General features: G+C 39.5%; 1 protein-coding gene across 3 annotated transcripts in view; it reads right to left on the bottom strand.

Moving 5' to 3' along the window:
* Window positions 1–771: 771 nt before the first annotated feature.
* znfx1 (zinc finger, NFX1-type containing 1) overlaps window positions 772–16043 on the bottom strand; it is a 51362-nt gene continuing 36090 nt past the window's right edge. For all 3 annotated transcript variants that reach the window (XM_072239744.1, XM_072239737.1, XM_072239751.1), the window contains exons 11-14: window positions 15548–15693; window positions 10814–10924; window positions 8175–8270; window positions 772–4948 (exon numbers count right to left, since the gene is read on the bottom strand). In XM_072239744.1, coding sequence (XP_072095845.1) covers window positions 2501–4948; window positions 8175–8270; window positions 10814–10924; window positions 15548–15693 — 2801 coding nt within the window. In that variant the 3' untranslated portion in view covers window positions 772–2500. The remainder of the gene's footprint in view (window positions 4949–8174; window positions 8271–10813; window positions 10925–15547; window positions 15694–16043) is intronic.

The following is a 16043-nucleotide window of genomic DNA, read 5'->3' on the forward strand; positions in this document are numbered from 1 at the left end:
ATATAGTGATTGTATTCAATTCCACCACCTCCTCCAGCAGTAAGGTTCTGATATTAAACTTTCTCTGTATAAACATTTTTCTTCCATTGCTTATGTATGCCTTTTCAACAGTTGATTTTATCAATGTTTATGTTGATATTTTGATAATTGTTAATTGTTTTTCCATTTTGAAATCACTCTGCTTTTTACTCTTTCCACCTCAAATGCACCTCTAATTGCTCAATGCAATATATGTCTCTTGAGTGTTTATCTAATTGTTCCCTTGCCACTGGAATACTGATGGCACCATTTTGGTTTGCTTTGCTAAATTTTGCCTGCACATACAGATTAAATACTCTTGTGTTGCACAGTCTGAACCATCATATTAGTGCCAAATGATTCCCATTGCAAACGTAGCAGGGCTTCCTGGCAGATCCACTTTTCAAGCTCATCTGAGCTCTCCTTAAAGAAATTCTTCGGACTAAGCAACTGATTATTTGTTTTTTTAAATGTCCTGTGAAAGCTGTTTCACTGTTTTACCATGCAAATATCAGGGAATGTAACATTGCTTCGCATTGTTGCGTATTTGATAATAAATGCTAACTATACTGAATTTCAGACGGTCAATATATTAGGACCAAACTGAGCCAATAAAGATTGGCACACATGGAGCAAGTCTGGTTTTTGCCCACAAAGGAGTTGACACCACAATGCAAAATATCACTTCTCTTTCATTGATACCATTTTTTGAAACCAATGTTAATTTAGCATTCTTTTCACTGACTCCAGAAGTTTTATTAAAGTAATTTTATTTGTTTACATTTTTGAGGGACATTGAATATTGGGCGCAAGCAATTCTGTAATTAACGGTTTAATCTGACAAACAGCTTTAAGGTTTCTAACAAAATTATCTATGGCAAAACAAAATCTGCTAAAAGTTAATAACTTTACATTAAAACCACAAAAAGGTGATTAGAAATCATTCACACAACCAATAATCGGAACAAACCAGATTCTTCACTTTCTGTGGGATGAAGGTTAATACTGACAGAAGATAACCATTTTCCTACAATGCTGCTGCAGTATCTCCTTGAATGGTTTGTCAATGACAGCCAATGTTTTGAAAGGTAACCATGTCCTAGGGTTACAAACATTAATATTCAAACTCTAGAGATGTACTAGCACTTCAATAGGTGCATATTTCCCTAAACAATGTTTGTCCAATTTCCTTTAAATGTTCCTGAAGCCTTGCATATTGCAGCTCTTTATATAACGACCTCATCAACTGGGTTGGTACCTACTCCTAACATATTCATCTCAATTGACTTAGTAGAGCATTGGTCTATTACTCCTGGATTAAACGTCAAGATGCAACATTTGCAGACTTTAGCTACTCAACCATGAGGCAAGCGTGAGGTGTTCAGCAACTGAGCCATGAGATCTTTTGGCCTTCCAGTCACTAAGTGGACTCAAAAGATGTGCAAAAATAGATTTGTAGAAAGTGGGGTCTGTTATTCTCACCACAATAACTTAAAACTCCACAAGCTGGGAGCCTCCTGGTATACCCAATTTTTGTTCTTCTGATATGGTAATTTTCATGAAGAAAATCCTTTGCTAAGGAGCTGCTTCAGAGCTGTATACAAGCCAGAATGAAACTTGCTCGGTAAAAAAAAGTCCGAGTATAATTCAGATGAAAAAAGTCCTTCATCTTTGTTGGTTCACTGCACAACCACATTGTTTCCTCGCCACCACTTTCGCTGACAGATTTACCTCACCTACTTCTAGGTGAAGAGGAGGCTCGGCATAGAGAATGCTGCCCAAATATCCCAATGAATGGCAGGAGCATGGCTTCTCTTGACAGGGATTTCCCCAGGCTCCTCCAGATTATACAGTATTTAGACTGAAATTTCCTGAGTTTCCTGTTTCCTGTGGATGATGGCTGCAAATTTACCATCAGTAGGAGGGACAGTGGCATTCATTTGTAAAGGATAAAATCAACTATACAAACCTAGTTAGTCCCTCAGTTTCCAAGTGTGCATTTTTGCAATAAACTAGTCAATTACCTTCCAGAGGAAATATAAACTATGAAAGCTGCATTTTAATGACAAGTAAAAGCAAAACATAAAATTAGAGTACAAAGTGAAAAACCAATGAATAGGAGGTCCACCTACTCTTAATTTGTTTTGGGTTTACAGATCAACATTGACTGCAACACATACAAACTTCGAATCATTTCTAGATTAAAGACATTTTAAACATATGACCGATATTTAATTATACTAAAATGCAATTGTTTCAAGACACAAGATACAAACTTAATCCAAAACATATTGTAATTCAACCTAATCAATTTTGCTTTCAATTTGCAAAGGATAAAACACACGGCACAGCCCCTGGATAAAATGAAGCCTGATATTCATGCCTTGCAACAGCATCATCAAAGTTCTGCAAAGTCACCACAAGATTCTGTAAACACTCCAAGATTTTATGCATAGGAATGAATGAGAACCCTTGCTTACTCTCAGAAAAATTCTGCAAGTTCTCCAAAATTCAACATATTGTTTGCAGTATCTGACCAGACAGGATATTGAGCTCCATCCATTTCTGTAGCCACTTGGTTGCTATGCTCCAAAGCATGGTTGGTACCTCCAATCATTGCATCGCAATCTGGGCATTTGGTTTTTTCCATTGCACCTCCACATTCTGTGATAACATAGACATGACCATTTGGACACTTGTACCAATGACCTTGACGAAGGGCCATTGCTTTAACGATCATTACTCGCTCTGAATCAGAAATGCCAAGAGCAGTTTCGGGCAGAGCCAACTTTAATTTTTCCATGTTTTCTTGAACTAATTTTTCATCCCCTTTGGTAAATTTCCTTGTGCCTTCAAGGATGTGTTGCACACGTGCAACAGTCTGTTCTGTTGAAGAGTCCAGTTTTTTCCCTGATGCCTTACTGCACCGAACATAGAGGTCAACAAGGAATGTAAGCCTTTGAATTTCACTTTGCAGGTCATTAAGCTCCTGTTCTGTAAATCGTTCTCGACGTCTGCCTATCCAAGTTAGATACTCATATAATTTAGTATTAAACTTTTCTTTCATAGACATATCTAATTTCACCTCTTGGCTTTTAAGTTTAGCAAGTCTGTAAAGAAACGAAATTTTATTTTCAATGACAGAAAGACTATACAGTGACATTCCAGATGACTGCAATGAAGAGAGCAAGTCTTCATACAGACTTGGAAACTGTTCAGCTATGATGGAGTATGTGTTTAGTTGAACTATCAAATCTGTTGCACATTGCTTGATTTTTTCTACATCCCCATGAACAAGCTTCTTTACTTTTTCAATTTCGCAGAGGCTCTTTTTTATCATTGCTCCGTAACGCAGATTCTTCCTGATGGGAGTTTGGCATCTTGGACAGCTTTTCAGCTTTATAACTGTATCACTGCTTTCCCCCTCACCATCATTCATGTAATGGTCAAAACCAGTTACTTCAAAAACATGGTGACAGTCTTCCAGTTGAACAAACCTGGCATCGGGTTCTTCCTCAGTACCAAAAAAAATTTCAGTGAGATCAGCACGGTCACAAACACGACATTTACCTGGGCATGGTTCACCACAGAGTCCGACACAAGGATGCCCACATTTCAGCAGTTTTTTGCAAGGCTCATTACAAGGTTGCCTGTCACATGGCTCTGAGCAGAGCTTTCGGCATTTATAATGCTTACATGCCCACTCACAAGGCTCTACACACGGAGTACATGAAGCCCCACACCTCTTCCCACATTTGCTGTGCTTGCACAGATTTTCACAGAGCCTTTGACATGGAGGGCATTGTTTTGTGCAGGGCTCTAAGCACTCATGGGAGCAAATTAGCAAACGCTTGCATGGCTGTTTGCAACTCTCATGAAAGCGACCTTCGTAGCAAAGGTGGCAGGATCCAGGACAGTTATGATCACAGTCCAAGATAGCATTACATTTTTGTTTGCAAGGAACACAGTTCCCAATCTTTGCAGCTTCTTTTATGTAACATTCTACTTCTTGGACATGACCACACTTTAAGGTTATTGCAACTTGCTTCTTGCATTTTGCACATTTCTCTCCACAGGACATAGTACATTCATGTCCACAGTAAAGTATTTTTGAACAAGGTTCTTTGCAGCAAAAATCTGCTGGGTTCTTAAAACAAGGCACTTGCTGCAAGTGTCCACATTTAGGAATGATCTTCTCCACCTTTACTTCACACTTGCCACATTTCTCATAGCATCGTTTTGTACATCTATGCCCAACTGCACAAATCACTTTCTGACATGGTTTCAAACAATCAAATTTCTTGTGGTCCACATCATATGGATGGCATGCCCTTGTGCAAACATGACCACAGTCCAGCCTGTACTCACATGGCAGGGAGCAGCCTCCCTCAGGCACTTTGCTGAAATCCTCCTTTCTGGACACTAAGGTCTTTGTTTTGGGGTGGTTCTGGCAAGATAGTAACAGTGCACGACCAATATTGCCTCTTGCACGCAAGGTATGCATTATCTTGCTCCATAGAGGAACATTTGCTAGAATACTCATGTTTCCTATGCAGTAAAGACCTTTCTTGGCCCTTGATAGTGCCACACAGACCCTATTTGCTATTTGCAAAAATCCAATTTTGCCTGATTCATTGCTTCTTACCAGAGAGAGCAGAATGATGTCATTCTCCTCTCCCTGATATTTGTCGACCACGTGAACTTTCACACCAGCATATTTCTCAGAAGGCATCATTTTGCGCAGACAGAAGAGTTGCCCTGTATAGGTGGTGAGGATTGTGATCTGAGAAGGAGAGTAATCCTGGCAGATGAGATAGTGACAGAGTGCAACAACAAAAGCGGCTTCGTGCCGATTCTGATGGCTTTTGCCTTCCCGGATTTCTTCTTCGGGGAAATCATGTTCTACAAAGAACAGATTTGTTGAAATTCCCTGTGGAAAAATTGTGGAGCGAGAAGAGAGGTTAAAAAAAAACGTAAAGATCATCATGATCAACTAAAATTGTTCTGTATAGCTTAACCTGAACTGGACAATTATAAACTTGTCTACTTATCCAATTAACTTTTTGCAGAAGCGTGACACACTCAAAGTTTGAGGGTTAGTTAATTCCATTACAGCCCAGGCTACCAAGTGTTCAATAGCATTTCCTCAACTGAAATTAAACTGTTCTGGCTATAAAATTAGGTACACAAGTTAGGTCAAATTACTGAACTTGTGTATTATGTGTAACATATACAAAATGCTGGAGGAACTTAGCAAGACAGGCAGCATCTCCGGAGGGGAATAAACAGTCAACATTTCGGTCTGAGACTCTTCATCAGGATTGGAATGGAAGGGAGCAGAAGTGAGGTGGAAGGAGAGAAGAAGGAAGAAGCTGGGAGGTTATAGGTGGAAGAGGTGGGTTGAAGAAGGAGGAATCTAATAGGAGAGGTTGATGGATCATGGAAGGAAGGGAAAAAGGAGGGGAACAGAGGGAGGCGATGGGCAGTGGAAAGGGAGTATGGAAAAAGGTAACTAAAATGGAGAATGGACAAACAGAGAAGGGGGTTGGGGCAGTGATGACCAAAAGTTAGAGAAATCTCTGCTCATGCCATTCAGGTTGGTCGCTACTCAGATGGAATATGGTAACCCCTCGTCGTTGAGCATCATCAATGCAGTAGAGGATACGTTGTACTGGAAATGGGTTGCCACTGAAAGATCCCGCCATTCGTGTTGGATAGGATGAAGGTGCTCAATGAAGTCATACCCCAATCTGTATCGGGTGTCACAAAGGTAGAGAGGGCTACATTGGGAGCAGAGCACCTGATACCATAGGTGACCCTAACACACTTGCAGGTGAAGTGTTGCCTCACCTGGAAGGACTGCTTGAAGCCCTGAATGTTGGTAAGGAAGGAGGTGTAGGGGCAGGTGTCGGACTTAAGGAAATAAAACATAGAAGCAGAATTAGATCTTTTGACCCATCCAGTCTTCTCCACCATTCCATCATGGCTGATTTATTATCCCTCTAAATCCTATTCTCCATTTTTCCCGTAACTTTTAACAAGATGACCAATCAAGAACTATCAACCTCCACTTTAAACATACTCATTGACTTGGCCTCCACAGCCATCTATGGCAATGAATTCCACAGATTCACTACCCTCTGGCTAAAGAAATTCCTCGCCATCTCTGTTCTAAATGGACATCCCTCTGTTCTGAGGCTGGGCCCTCTAGTCCTGACTATAGGAAACATCTTGTCCACATCCACTCTAGCTAGACCTTTTAAAATTCGATAGGTTTCACCAAGATCTCCCCTCATTCTTCTAAACTCCAGCGAGTACAGGCCCAGAGTCATCAAACATTTGTTATGTTAACCGTTTCACTCTTGGAATTATTGTCATGTACCTCTTCTGGACCCTCTCCAATGGCCAGCATATCTTTTTTTAGTTAAGGGGCCCAAGAATACTCCAGGCGCAGTCTGACCAATGACCTATGAAGCCTCTGCATTACATCATTGCTTTTATATTCTAGTCCTCTCACAATGAATGCCAACATTCTCTTTGCCTTCCTTACCACCAACTCAATCTGCAAATCCCTTTGCACCTCTGATCTTTGAATTTTCTCCACATTTAGAAAACAGGCTACACCTCTACTCCTTCTGCTAAAGTGCATGACCATACATTTCCCTGCACTGTTTGCCATCTACCACTTCCTTGCCCATTAGCCCACTCTACTCACGTCCTCTGCAGGCTATCTGCTCCTCCACTGATCTTCATATCATCCATAAATTTGGCCATCAATTTCATCATCCAAATCTGATATTTAATGTGAAATGAAACGGTCCCAACACCAACCCCTGTAGAACACCATAAGTCACCGGCAGCCAAATGTCCTCTTTATTCCTGTTCTTTGCCTCCTGCTAGTCAGTTAATCTTCTATCCATGCTAGTATCTTTCCCATAATACCATGGGCTCTAGTTAAGCAGCCTCATGTGTAGCACCTTGTCAAAAGCTTTCAGAAAATCCATGTAAGCAACATCTCCTGTCTATCCTGACTCTTTTTGTTTGTCCTGCCTGTTATCCATACAAATATGACAAGTGCCAGCAGGGAGCTCAGCGAGGTAGGGAAAAGGTACAAAAGGGTCACATAGATAGTGATCCTTCCAGAGAGTGGAGGGGGGAGTGCAGTGGAGGGAAAGATGTACTTAGTGACAGGATCTCAATGGAGATGCCAGAAGTTGTGTTTGTGTATTATGTGTCAGGGTGAGCAAGTGTTGGCCTGTTTCAGCATTGAAATAGTGTTCATGACAATTTCTAGTCAGTATTTCTGGATTTTTCAATTAGTCTCCTGTGGGTTATGTTCCTTAGGATGATTTGCTCTTCTGCTATCCAGTAAGATCGCAGCTGATCTGGTTGTAACATCAACTGGTGTTCCTCCAGTCTCCTTCTATACAGTGCTCTACCAGACAACTCGCAAGAGGTAAAATGTTACACTATTGTTTGAATAAAATGGATGGGGAATGTGACCAACAAATACAGACCAGTCAACTTAATCTTAATGGTAAGAAAGTTTTTAGGGACAATGATAAGGAAAAGATGTGTTCTGATATCTTGTCTGCTTCAATCACATCACACTTGCAAACTCCAGCCTCTCAATCTTTCCTTCTTGCGGTGCTAAATTGGAAGAGCAACCATCAGTATAGGAGAGGATCAAGCTGACACCGGAGCATAATGTGTTGTTGGTCTTTGGTTCTATTCTAGAGCTGGGCCATCTGACTTTATTGTGGTAGCGTCAGACTAAAATCTGTGTTTTAGATATGGAAACCAGGGGAAAACAACCCAGGGAAATTTTTAAACAAGTCAGCTTTAATCACCAGGCATCAAAAATTTAGGTGGCTGCACTTATTTTAATTATTGATCCTTATACCCACTGCTATATGGACTAATTTATGATTTAGTGTGTAGGAGGCAGGGTCAAATCTAGGACAATGAGCTGCAGAACTGGGTATTTTATTTTAAATATACTTCTTTGATTTCCCAGTGACTGAAATGAGAAGACACTTTTGTAATAGTAAGTTTGTCAGTGAATCAATAAATCATTGAAGTAACAGTAAACACTATTCATTTTCACTCATTTTATTCCCCTGAATATGTACTATTCGCTAATGTAAAAAATATACCTTAATGTTTTCATAATCCATTACAGATGGGTGATTCTCCAGGTGCTCGTAGATGTGAGGAGTTAAAAGCTCAGCAATTTCTGGTCTCATACGATGCTGCAAAAAGAATTAACCCTTCATTATAAATATGTGTATGAAGCAGGAGTAGAAGTACACCATTTGGCATCTCAGGTAGGTTCTGCTGCTCAATAAGATCATGGGTAATCTGGTTGTAACATAAATTGGTGTTCTTGTCGTCTCCTTCTATACAGTGCTCTACTAGACAATTCACAAAAGGTAAAATGTTAACACTATTGTTCAAATCAAAATGATGGGGAATGAGATCAGCAAATGCGGACCAGTCAATTCAATCTCAGTGGCAAGAAAGGATGTGTTCTGATATCTTGTCTGCTTCAATCACATCACACTTGCAAACTGAGGCAGATAGAATTCGAGCTTCTTAATCTTTCTTTGTAAAACAATGCAAACACGAGGAATTCTGCAGATGCTGGAAATTCAACCAACACAACTCAAGGTTGCTGGTGAACGCAGCAGGCCAGGCAGCATCTCTAGGAAGAGATACAGTTGACGTTTCGGGCTGAGACCCTTCGTCAGGACTAACTGAAAGAAGAGCTAGTAAGAGATTTGAAAGTGGGAGGGGAAGGGGGAGATCCAAAAAGATAGGAGAAGACAGGAAGGGGAGGGATGGAGCCAAGAGCTGGACAGTTGATTGGCAAAAGGGATATGAGAGGATCATGGGACAGGAAGCCCAGGGAGAAAGAAAAGGGGGAGGGGGGGAAACCCAGAGGATGGGCAAGGGGTATAGTCAGAGGGACAGAGGGAGAAAAAGGAGAGAGAAAGAGAGAAAGAATGTGTGTATATAAATAAATAACGGATGGGGTACGAGGGGGAGGTGGGGCATTAGTGGAAGTTTGAGAAGTCAATGTTCATGCCATCAGATTGGAGGCTACCCAGACGGAATATAAGGTGTTGTTACTCCAACCTGGCGTGGCTTCATCTTTGTAAAACAATGCATCACTTAGTCCGATTGATAACTTTCCACATAGAGCAGGGCTCATATCATGAAGGGAAGATGGGTATTACAAGTTGTATAGGAAGTATGTCAAATGGTGGAGAAGTTGATGTCATGGGTGAGATGACTTTGGTTGGTGAATTGGGGACTTGATTCTTATGTAGCCTTGACTAAGACACCATGATTGAGTCAAATTTGAAGCAGGTAAGGAGCTGTGGGACATTGTTATCAATGAGTGTAGTATGTGGATGTTGTAACTGGAAGTAATCTAGGAGCTGCTCAGAAAAGGCATATGAAGGGAGGAGTGGACTGAAAAACATCATCCACAGTGGGTACACAGTCGAAACATTTCACTTTGTTATAAGTATCCAAGTCATTCTTGTGCTAGATTGGAAGAGCAACCATCAGTATAGGAGACGATCAAGCCAACTCAGGAACTTGATGCTCTCTCAGTGGTGTAGTTGGTCTTTGGTTCTGTTCCAGAGCTGGGCCATCTGAATGTATAGTGATAGCATTAGACTGAAATCTGTGCTGTAGACATGGAGACCATGGGAATGTAACTCCTTATACTCACTGCAGTGTGGAATAATTGATGAGGATAAGAACTAGATCATCACTAATAAATGCAACATCAGTATTCACTTTAAATTAATGTGGCAGCCTGACAACCCTTTAAACTTCAAAATAGAAGGGTAAATTGTTTGTGTTCATATTGCTCCATTAAAATAGTAAATGAATATTTTTAATATGTTGGGAAATTAAAAGGTGGATCTGAGTGCTCTTGTTCATGGACCACTGAAAGTTAACATGAGAGTACATCAAGCAGTTAGAAAGCTCAACAGTACACTAGTCTTTTCTGCAAGGACATTTCATAGATATGAAACCCCGGGAAGTACGGTGTTGCTGCCATGAAATAATGCCCTGATGAGATCATATCTGGAACAATGTGAACAGGTCCAGCCTCTCTGCCCGAGGAAGAAAATATCTGCAATCATGGGAATGCAGCCAAGGTTTAATATATTGATCACTAAGAGGAGTTTGTTGCCTAAAGAAACTGAGTGAACAATGAGAGATATCACATCATAAAATGTAATCTGTACAGATGCAGAGTCAATGCTTCTCCAGGACAGGGTATCACAAACCAGAGTTAGAATCTCAAAATATGGAGTTGGCTTGCCAGGAGTGACTCAAAAAGAAATTTATTCACATAGAAGGGCAGTGAATCATTAGGATTATCTAGCCAACAAGGCTGTAGAGATTCAGTCAGTGAATTTAAGGCAGGAGATTAATAGATCTTCAAATGCTAAAGAAGTCAATGGTATGGATTATTGCAGGGAAATTGTGAGGAAATGAAAGATCTATTATGATCTTAATTAGTATCATAGTTCGTGCGAAGGGCCGAATAATCTCCAGGTGCCCTTATTTATAATGTTCTAATAAAGACACAATCCTTGGAAATGTACCAAAGATGTTTTTTTTTGGCTTGATGTTGCCTAAAACCTTAAAGATGGCCTTTCACTTTCAGGTTGTGAATAGAAAATGCCAGTTTTTCAATTGTTTAAAAAGCATAATAACAATGTTTTTTTGGGTCATGAAACTCTTTGGCATATACCTCACTTGTTCTCACCTGATAATCCAGCCGCACGAATGGAACGTTGACTTTTACAAGCCTTTCAAATAAAGAAACCTCCAAGTGGAAGTTTCTGGCGAGATCATACACTGTTGCACTGGGACGAAGCTGTCAAGGAAACATAATGGCTGAAGGTAGCATAAAGATAATCCATATAATCTGATTATCAACATCCAACTACATATTCTCAAGACCACTCGAAGTACAGAAAGATTAACAGAGCTGTAATTTCAAGAAGCCACATCACAGTGAGCAAATGGATGGTCACCAACTATCTACAGCTCAGCATATTTGGTGGCTAGACTTGAATTATAACTTCAACCTGCATTACAAAGTAGATTTAATGAAGAAATCTTCTTAAACAGTAATCTTTCAAAATCAACTCGTGTTACTTTGGTAACTAATCCTCAGACAGTAAGAGCTCTTCACTTCAGAGAGAGCATTGGGGCTGACAAAGGAACTACACAAAGAGGGAACCCAGGTAGAGATCAGATTAGCCAGCAGTTTTTTTTAGCGAGTATTTTTTTCTTTTTTTTTGAAGCAACGGGCATCAAATCTCATCAACATTGTGGTGCTCATCAGTTATTGAAATCAACTGCACTATTTTGTGCTTCCATTTAAAAACTGTAAAGGATAATTAAATGTCTTTGATTGGCACTTAACACCTGAATATTCAGGTTGGTTAAAGGATATATACTACTAATATTTAAGTGCCATTTTGGAAATACAGCTTTGTAGCAAAGAAATCTTTTTCTACTGGCTGTCCTCTATTTAACAGTAAAAAAACTAGTAGTCTTTTTTAAAATCAAGACCCTAGGAGGATTAGGTATTGGTTTTCTGTTTGCATTTTGTGATGACAAAAATCTCACTAGGTAACAAATGGAGAATACATTTTGACAATTTAAAGCAGCATCGTACATTTAAAGGTAATGCATTCTCTTAGTTATGCTTTGCTAGCTGCACTTGCCATTATTTGAGAACATCTACTGTTTGGATTTTACAACACACTTTATGCAATGGATTATGGACCCAAGGCAATTTGAAAGAAGAGAAACTGTTTTTTAAAGATGAGCCTGCAACACAGAAAGTGTAAGTATGGTTATAATGTGGAATTTTACATTCTGGCATTTGAAGTTATAAAGAGGGCAAACTGTATTCCTGAATGGCCTCATTATTAATTTGGTATGGGTGCCTTTTTTACTGACAGACCATAAAACTGTACAAGTGGCACAGCACATTCTGCTAGAAGTCAGAAGTTCCAAACTTTGCCCAAGGTGGCTGGTGGTCCTTCCAGTTCTTGCTTCCAAAAAAAAAGGTAATTTGCAAAGCGTAAACTACATTTTACTGAGCCAGTGTTGAATTGTAGCTATATACCAGATGGGGCTATTAATATTGAATGGACTTGTAGTTTTTAGTTTTTATTTTTCAGTGGAATTAAAAGAGTGTTGTTTCAGAGTTTGAACCTAATGTTGTTTTTAAAAGGTGAGAAAAAGGTCACAATCTCCAATTGTCAGCTTCCCAGAAATGTGCTGTTGGATTTCATAGTATTTTCTGCATATTTAGTTTCAATACACGATTAAATTATATACAAATCATCTATTGCAAGATCTCCAAAGTGCCAACACATAGCCTTGCAGCTGCAGTTTCAGGGCCCAGCTCTTATAGGATCATGCTGGGGCTCCACGATGGCACAGTGGTTAACACGATGCTATTACAGCTCAGGACGTCGGAGTTCGGAGTTTGATTCCAGCATCCTCCAAAAGTAAGTTTGTATATTTTTCCTGTGTGCATATTGGCTTCATTCGTGTGCTCAGATCTCCTCCCACAGTCCACAGACGTACCAGTTAGTAGATTAATTGTTCTTTGTAAATTGTCGTGTGATTTGGCTAGGGTTAAATCGGTGGGTTGCTGGGCAGCGTGGCTCAGTAGGCCGTAAGGGCCTGTATCTCCAAATAAATACTACTTTCTCAAGATAGATACTGTAACAGTGGGAGAAGGGATTCAAAGTGTTTTCAAGGACTCACAAATATCTGGTGAAGAACAGTAACCACAGAATCCCAACTATTTATGCAGTAGGATCCTGGATTCCTTTCTGATGGTCGTAGCAAGAGGTTTCTAGAATATTTTTGCAAAGAGAAACACTACAAAAAATGTCCATAATCCTCAGCTCTCATGGGCAAACACATGTTCTAGCATGTATTTGAGGTTGTAGATCATGTTTCTGTTATTCCCATACAGGATGTCGCTGGCAAAGCCTGCATTCGTTGTCTGTCCAGAATTACCTGTGAACTGTTGAGAGCTGTTCATAGTTGATCTTATGTGATTTTAGACCTACCATTGGCCAGAGAGGGCAAGGAAGGCAGTTATTAACCAGAAATGACAATTTAATTCTTTCATGGTTACCACTGTTGAAACTCATTTATTTTTAAAATGAACTCTTTAAAATAATTAATTTTGAACTTCCCTTTTGCCTTGGTGAGATTCAATCTCATATTTCCACATAAGCAGTCCAAAGTTAGCCACTGATCATTTCTGATGATCTTAGTGATGCCTAGCCTGCATAGACATTGCTCCACACAATCAGTTGAATGTTACACTCCTTGTAAATTCTGGACACTGAGTACTTAAGTGCCTGCTTGTGTATGATCGTTGCGACTACCTCCAATGCCTATGATTGATTTCCAAACTGTACCGAGAGATATCCCCAAAAGGATGCCAGATTTGAGTATGGAAAAGTGATTGAAGATTAAAAAAGGCTCAGTGTTAAATATGACCATTGTGATCAGTAGGAATACAGAGTTCTGGGGAGCAGACCAAAAAAGTACGCAGTTTTGTGCGTTGACCCTTTTAATTAGAGTGTTTCAGGAAAACATGGTTGGTGAGATTTTGTGCCATGAGTCAAAACAAAATATTGGATCCTTTGATCAGTGAAGCTGAAGTTCAGATTGGAGATGAATATTGGGCACTATTTGATTTTTGACATGATTTGGAGATAGAGATTGAGTACCCCCTTATCAGAAACGCTTGGGGCTGGAATTGCTTTTTTTTTCCGTATTTGTAATATATGGATCATGGGATCACCATCATTTCCGACTCTGTTTACATGCTACTGGCAAGCAGACTTTGTCTAAGACTTGTTCATCATACATATGCACTTAACAGTAAAAATTATTACTTAGCATTAATATAATGAAAATACAATGTGTGCAGGGTAACAAAAGCAGCACAGCAGCATTGGGAGAGAATACCTGAATCCGCTGTTGAACAGCAACAAACAACAGCAGGCTTTCAGTCTCCCCTACGCTGCCATGTTTTAATTAAAAGGTTACAGTATACTGTATTTGTATTTTACTTTTTTGTTTTATGTAAATTATAAAAAAACAATCAGCATTGTATACTTTTTCTGGTGTTAAATTTTTCATCAGTGATGATCTTCATAAATATCAACGTATTTTTCTGCTGTTTCATGATCAGCAGATGCTTTATCTTTAAAATGTTTTCTTTTCTTAAATTTCTGCAACCAGCCTACTAAATATTCACAATTACCTTCAATTTTAGATTGTCATGATAGATCTTTGTTTCATGACCAGCATACCATTTTAAATGGCATATATTAACTCTGACATTGACAAATCCACTCTTTCAATACACAATCAAGATTTTTATTTTTCACTTTATACGGTGTTTTTCTATTTCTCATTAACTTTTGTTCATTACATATGTTAGATCACTTCTCAGAGCTGACTGTAATGCTTGGGGACCCGCATGTCATCTGGGAACTTTCCCAATGCTTTAGGGAAATTTCCATCATATCAGCACTTGAAAAAATATTGGATTTCAGAGGGCTTTCGGAATTTTGGATAAGGGGTACTCAACCTGTAATTGGATGCTAGTATAACATTTCTATAGCTAATGAAAGTCCCATCAAGAAGTCACGCAATTGCGTTCCTGCCAGGGGATATGCAGCCGGGACTGGGTTTGATATTGCTCTATTTTCAGCTGCATAACATTTTGCTCAGTGTTGTGAGAAGGAATGCTTAGGCCATTAAGATTCACCCAAAAGAGATGTAACTGGAAGAAATATGCAATCAAACATGAAAGCACAAGTACAAATTCTAGTCCAAGGGCTTTTGCATCTATTTGTAAGGTGAAATAATCAAAAATAAAGTAATTCTTCCTACATGTTTACCTGCCATTGGTCAGTTCAAAAGCACCTGATCTGTGGGGTGGATAGATGAAGAAGATGAACATTATACATTAGTTGCTAGGATACCCAATTCCATTGAATTGTTAGATTTCAGAAAAAAGGGTGGAAATAGATATCATCAATTTCATTTTGTTTTACTCATTTGTGCGCTGAACTGAGACTGTGGCCTGCAACTAACGTGCTCCTGGATCGGCTGTAACTGGTTTAATGGCTGTGGACTCACTTTTGTGAACTTCAGTTCTGAATGTTAATGGTTACTTTTATTGTTTCCACAATTTGTTTTTTTTCCTTGCACATTGGGTGTTTGATGATCTTTCTAAATGGGTTCTATCAGGTTTCTTTGTTTTGTGGCTGCCTCTAAGGAGATGAAACTCAAGCTTGTACGTAGTAAACATACTTTGATATTGAATGTACTTTGAACCTTGAACTTCATAACAATTGGGTGAGAATGAAAACAAGGTTATGAAAGTCAATTAATTACCAACTACTGAAGGGACAATAGGGAGGAAACAGTGCATACTGACCTGTTGATGGTCTCCAATCAGAATGAGATGTTGACATGCTTTGCTGAGTGTTGTTATTAAATGGGCTTCAAGAACCTCAGCAGCTTCTTCTACCACCACAATGCCGGGCTGTACTTCCTGCAGAACCTTCCTGTATTTAGCTGCACCTATTTAAATGAATAATTCAGTTTAACACTTGAGATTCCACTGAGGTTGGGTGAGATTAGAACTAGAGGTCATTCGTAAAGGGTGAAAGGTGAAATGTTTAAAGGGAACCTGAGGGATACTTCTTCACTCAGAGAGTGGTGAGAGTGTGGAACAAGCTGCCAGTAGAAGTGGTGGATGGAGTTTCAAGTTCAACATTTAGACTATAAAACCAGAAGACACAGGAGCAGAATTAGGCCATTTGGCCCCTGGAGTCTGCTAAACCATTTCATCACAGCTGATCCATTTTCCCTCTCGGCCCCAATCTCCTGCCTTCTCCCTGTATTCCTCATGCCCTGACTAATCAAGAATC

This window comes from Mobula birostris, chromosome 2, assembly GCF_030028105.1.
Source record: "Mobula birostris isolate sMobBir1 chromosome 2, sMobBir1.hap1, whole genome shotgun sequence".
Classification (NCBI taxonomy): Eukaryota; Metazoa; Chordata; class Chondrichthyes; order Myliobatiformes; family Myliobatidae; genus Mobula; species Mobula birostris.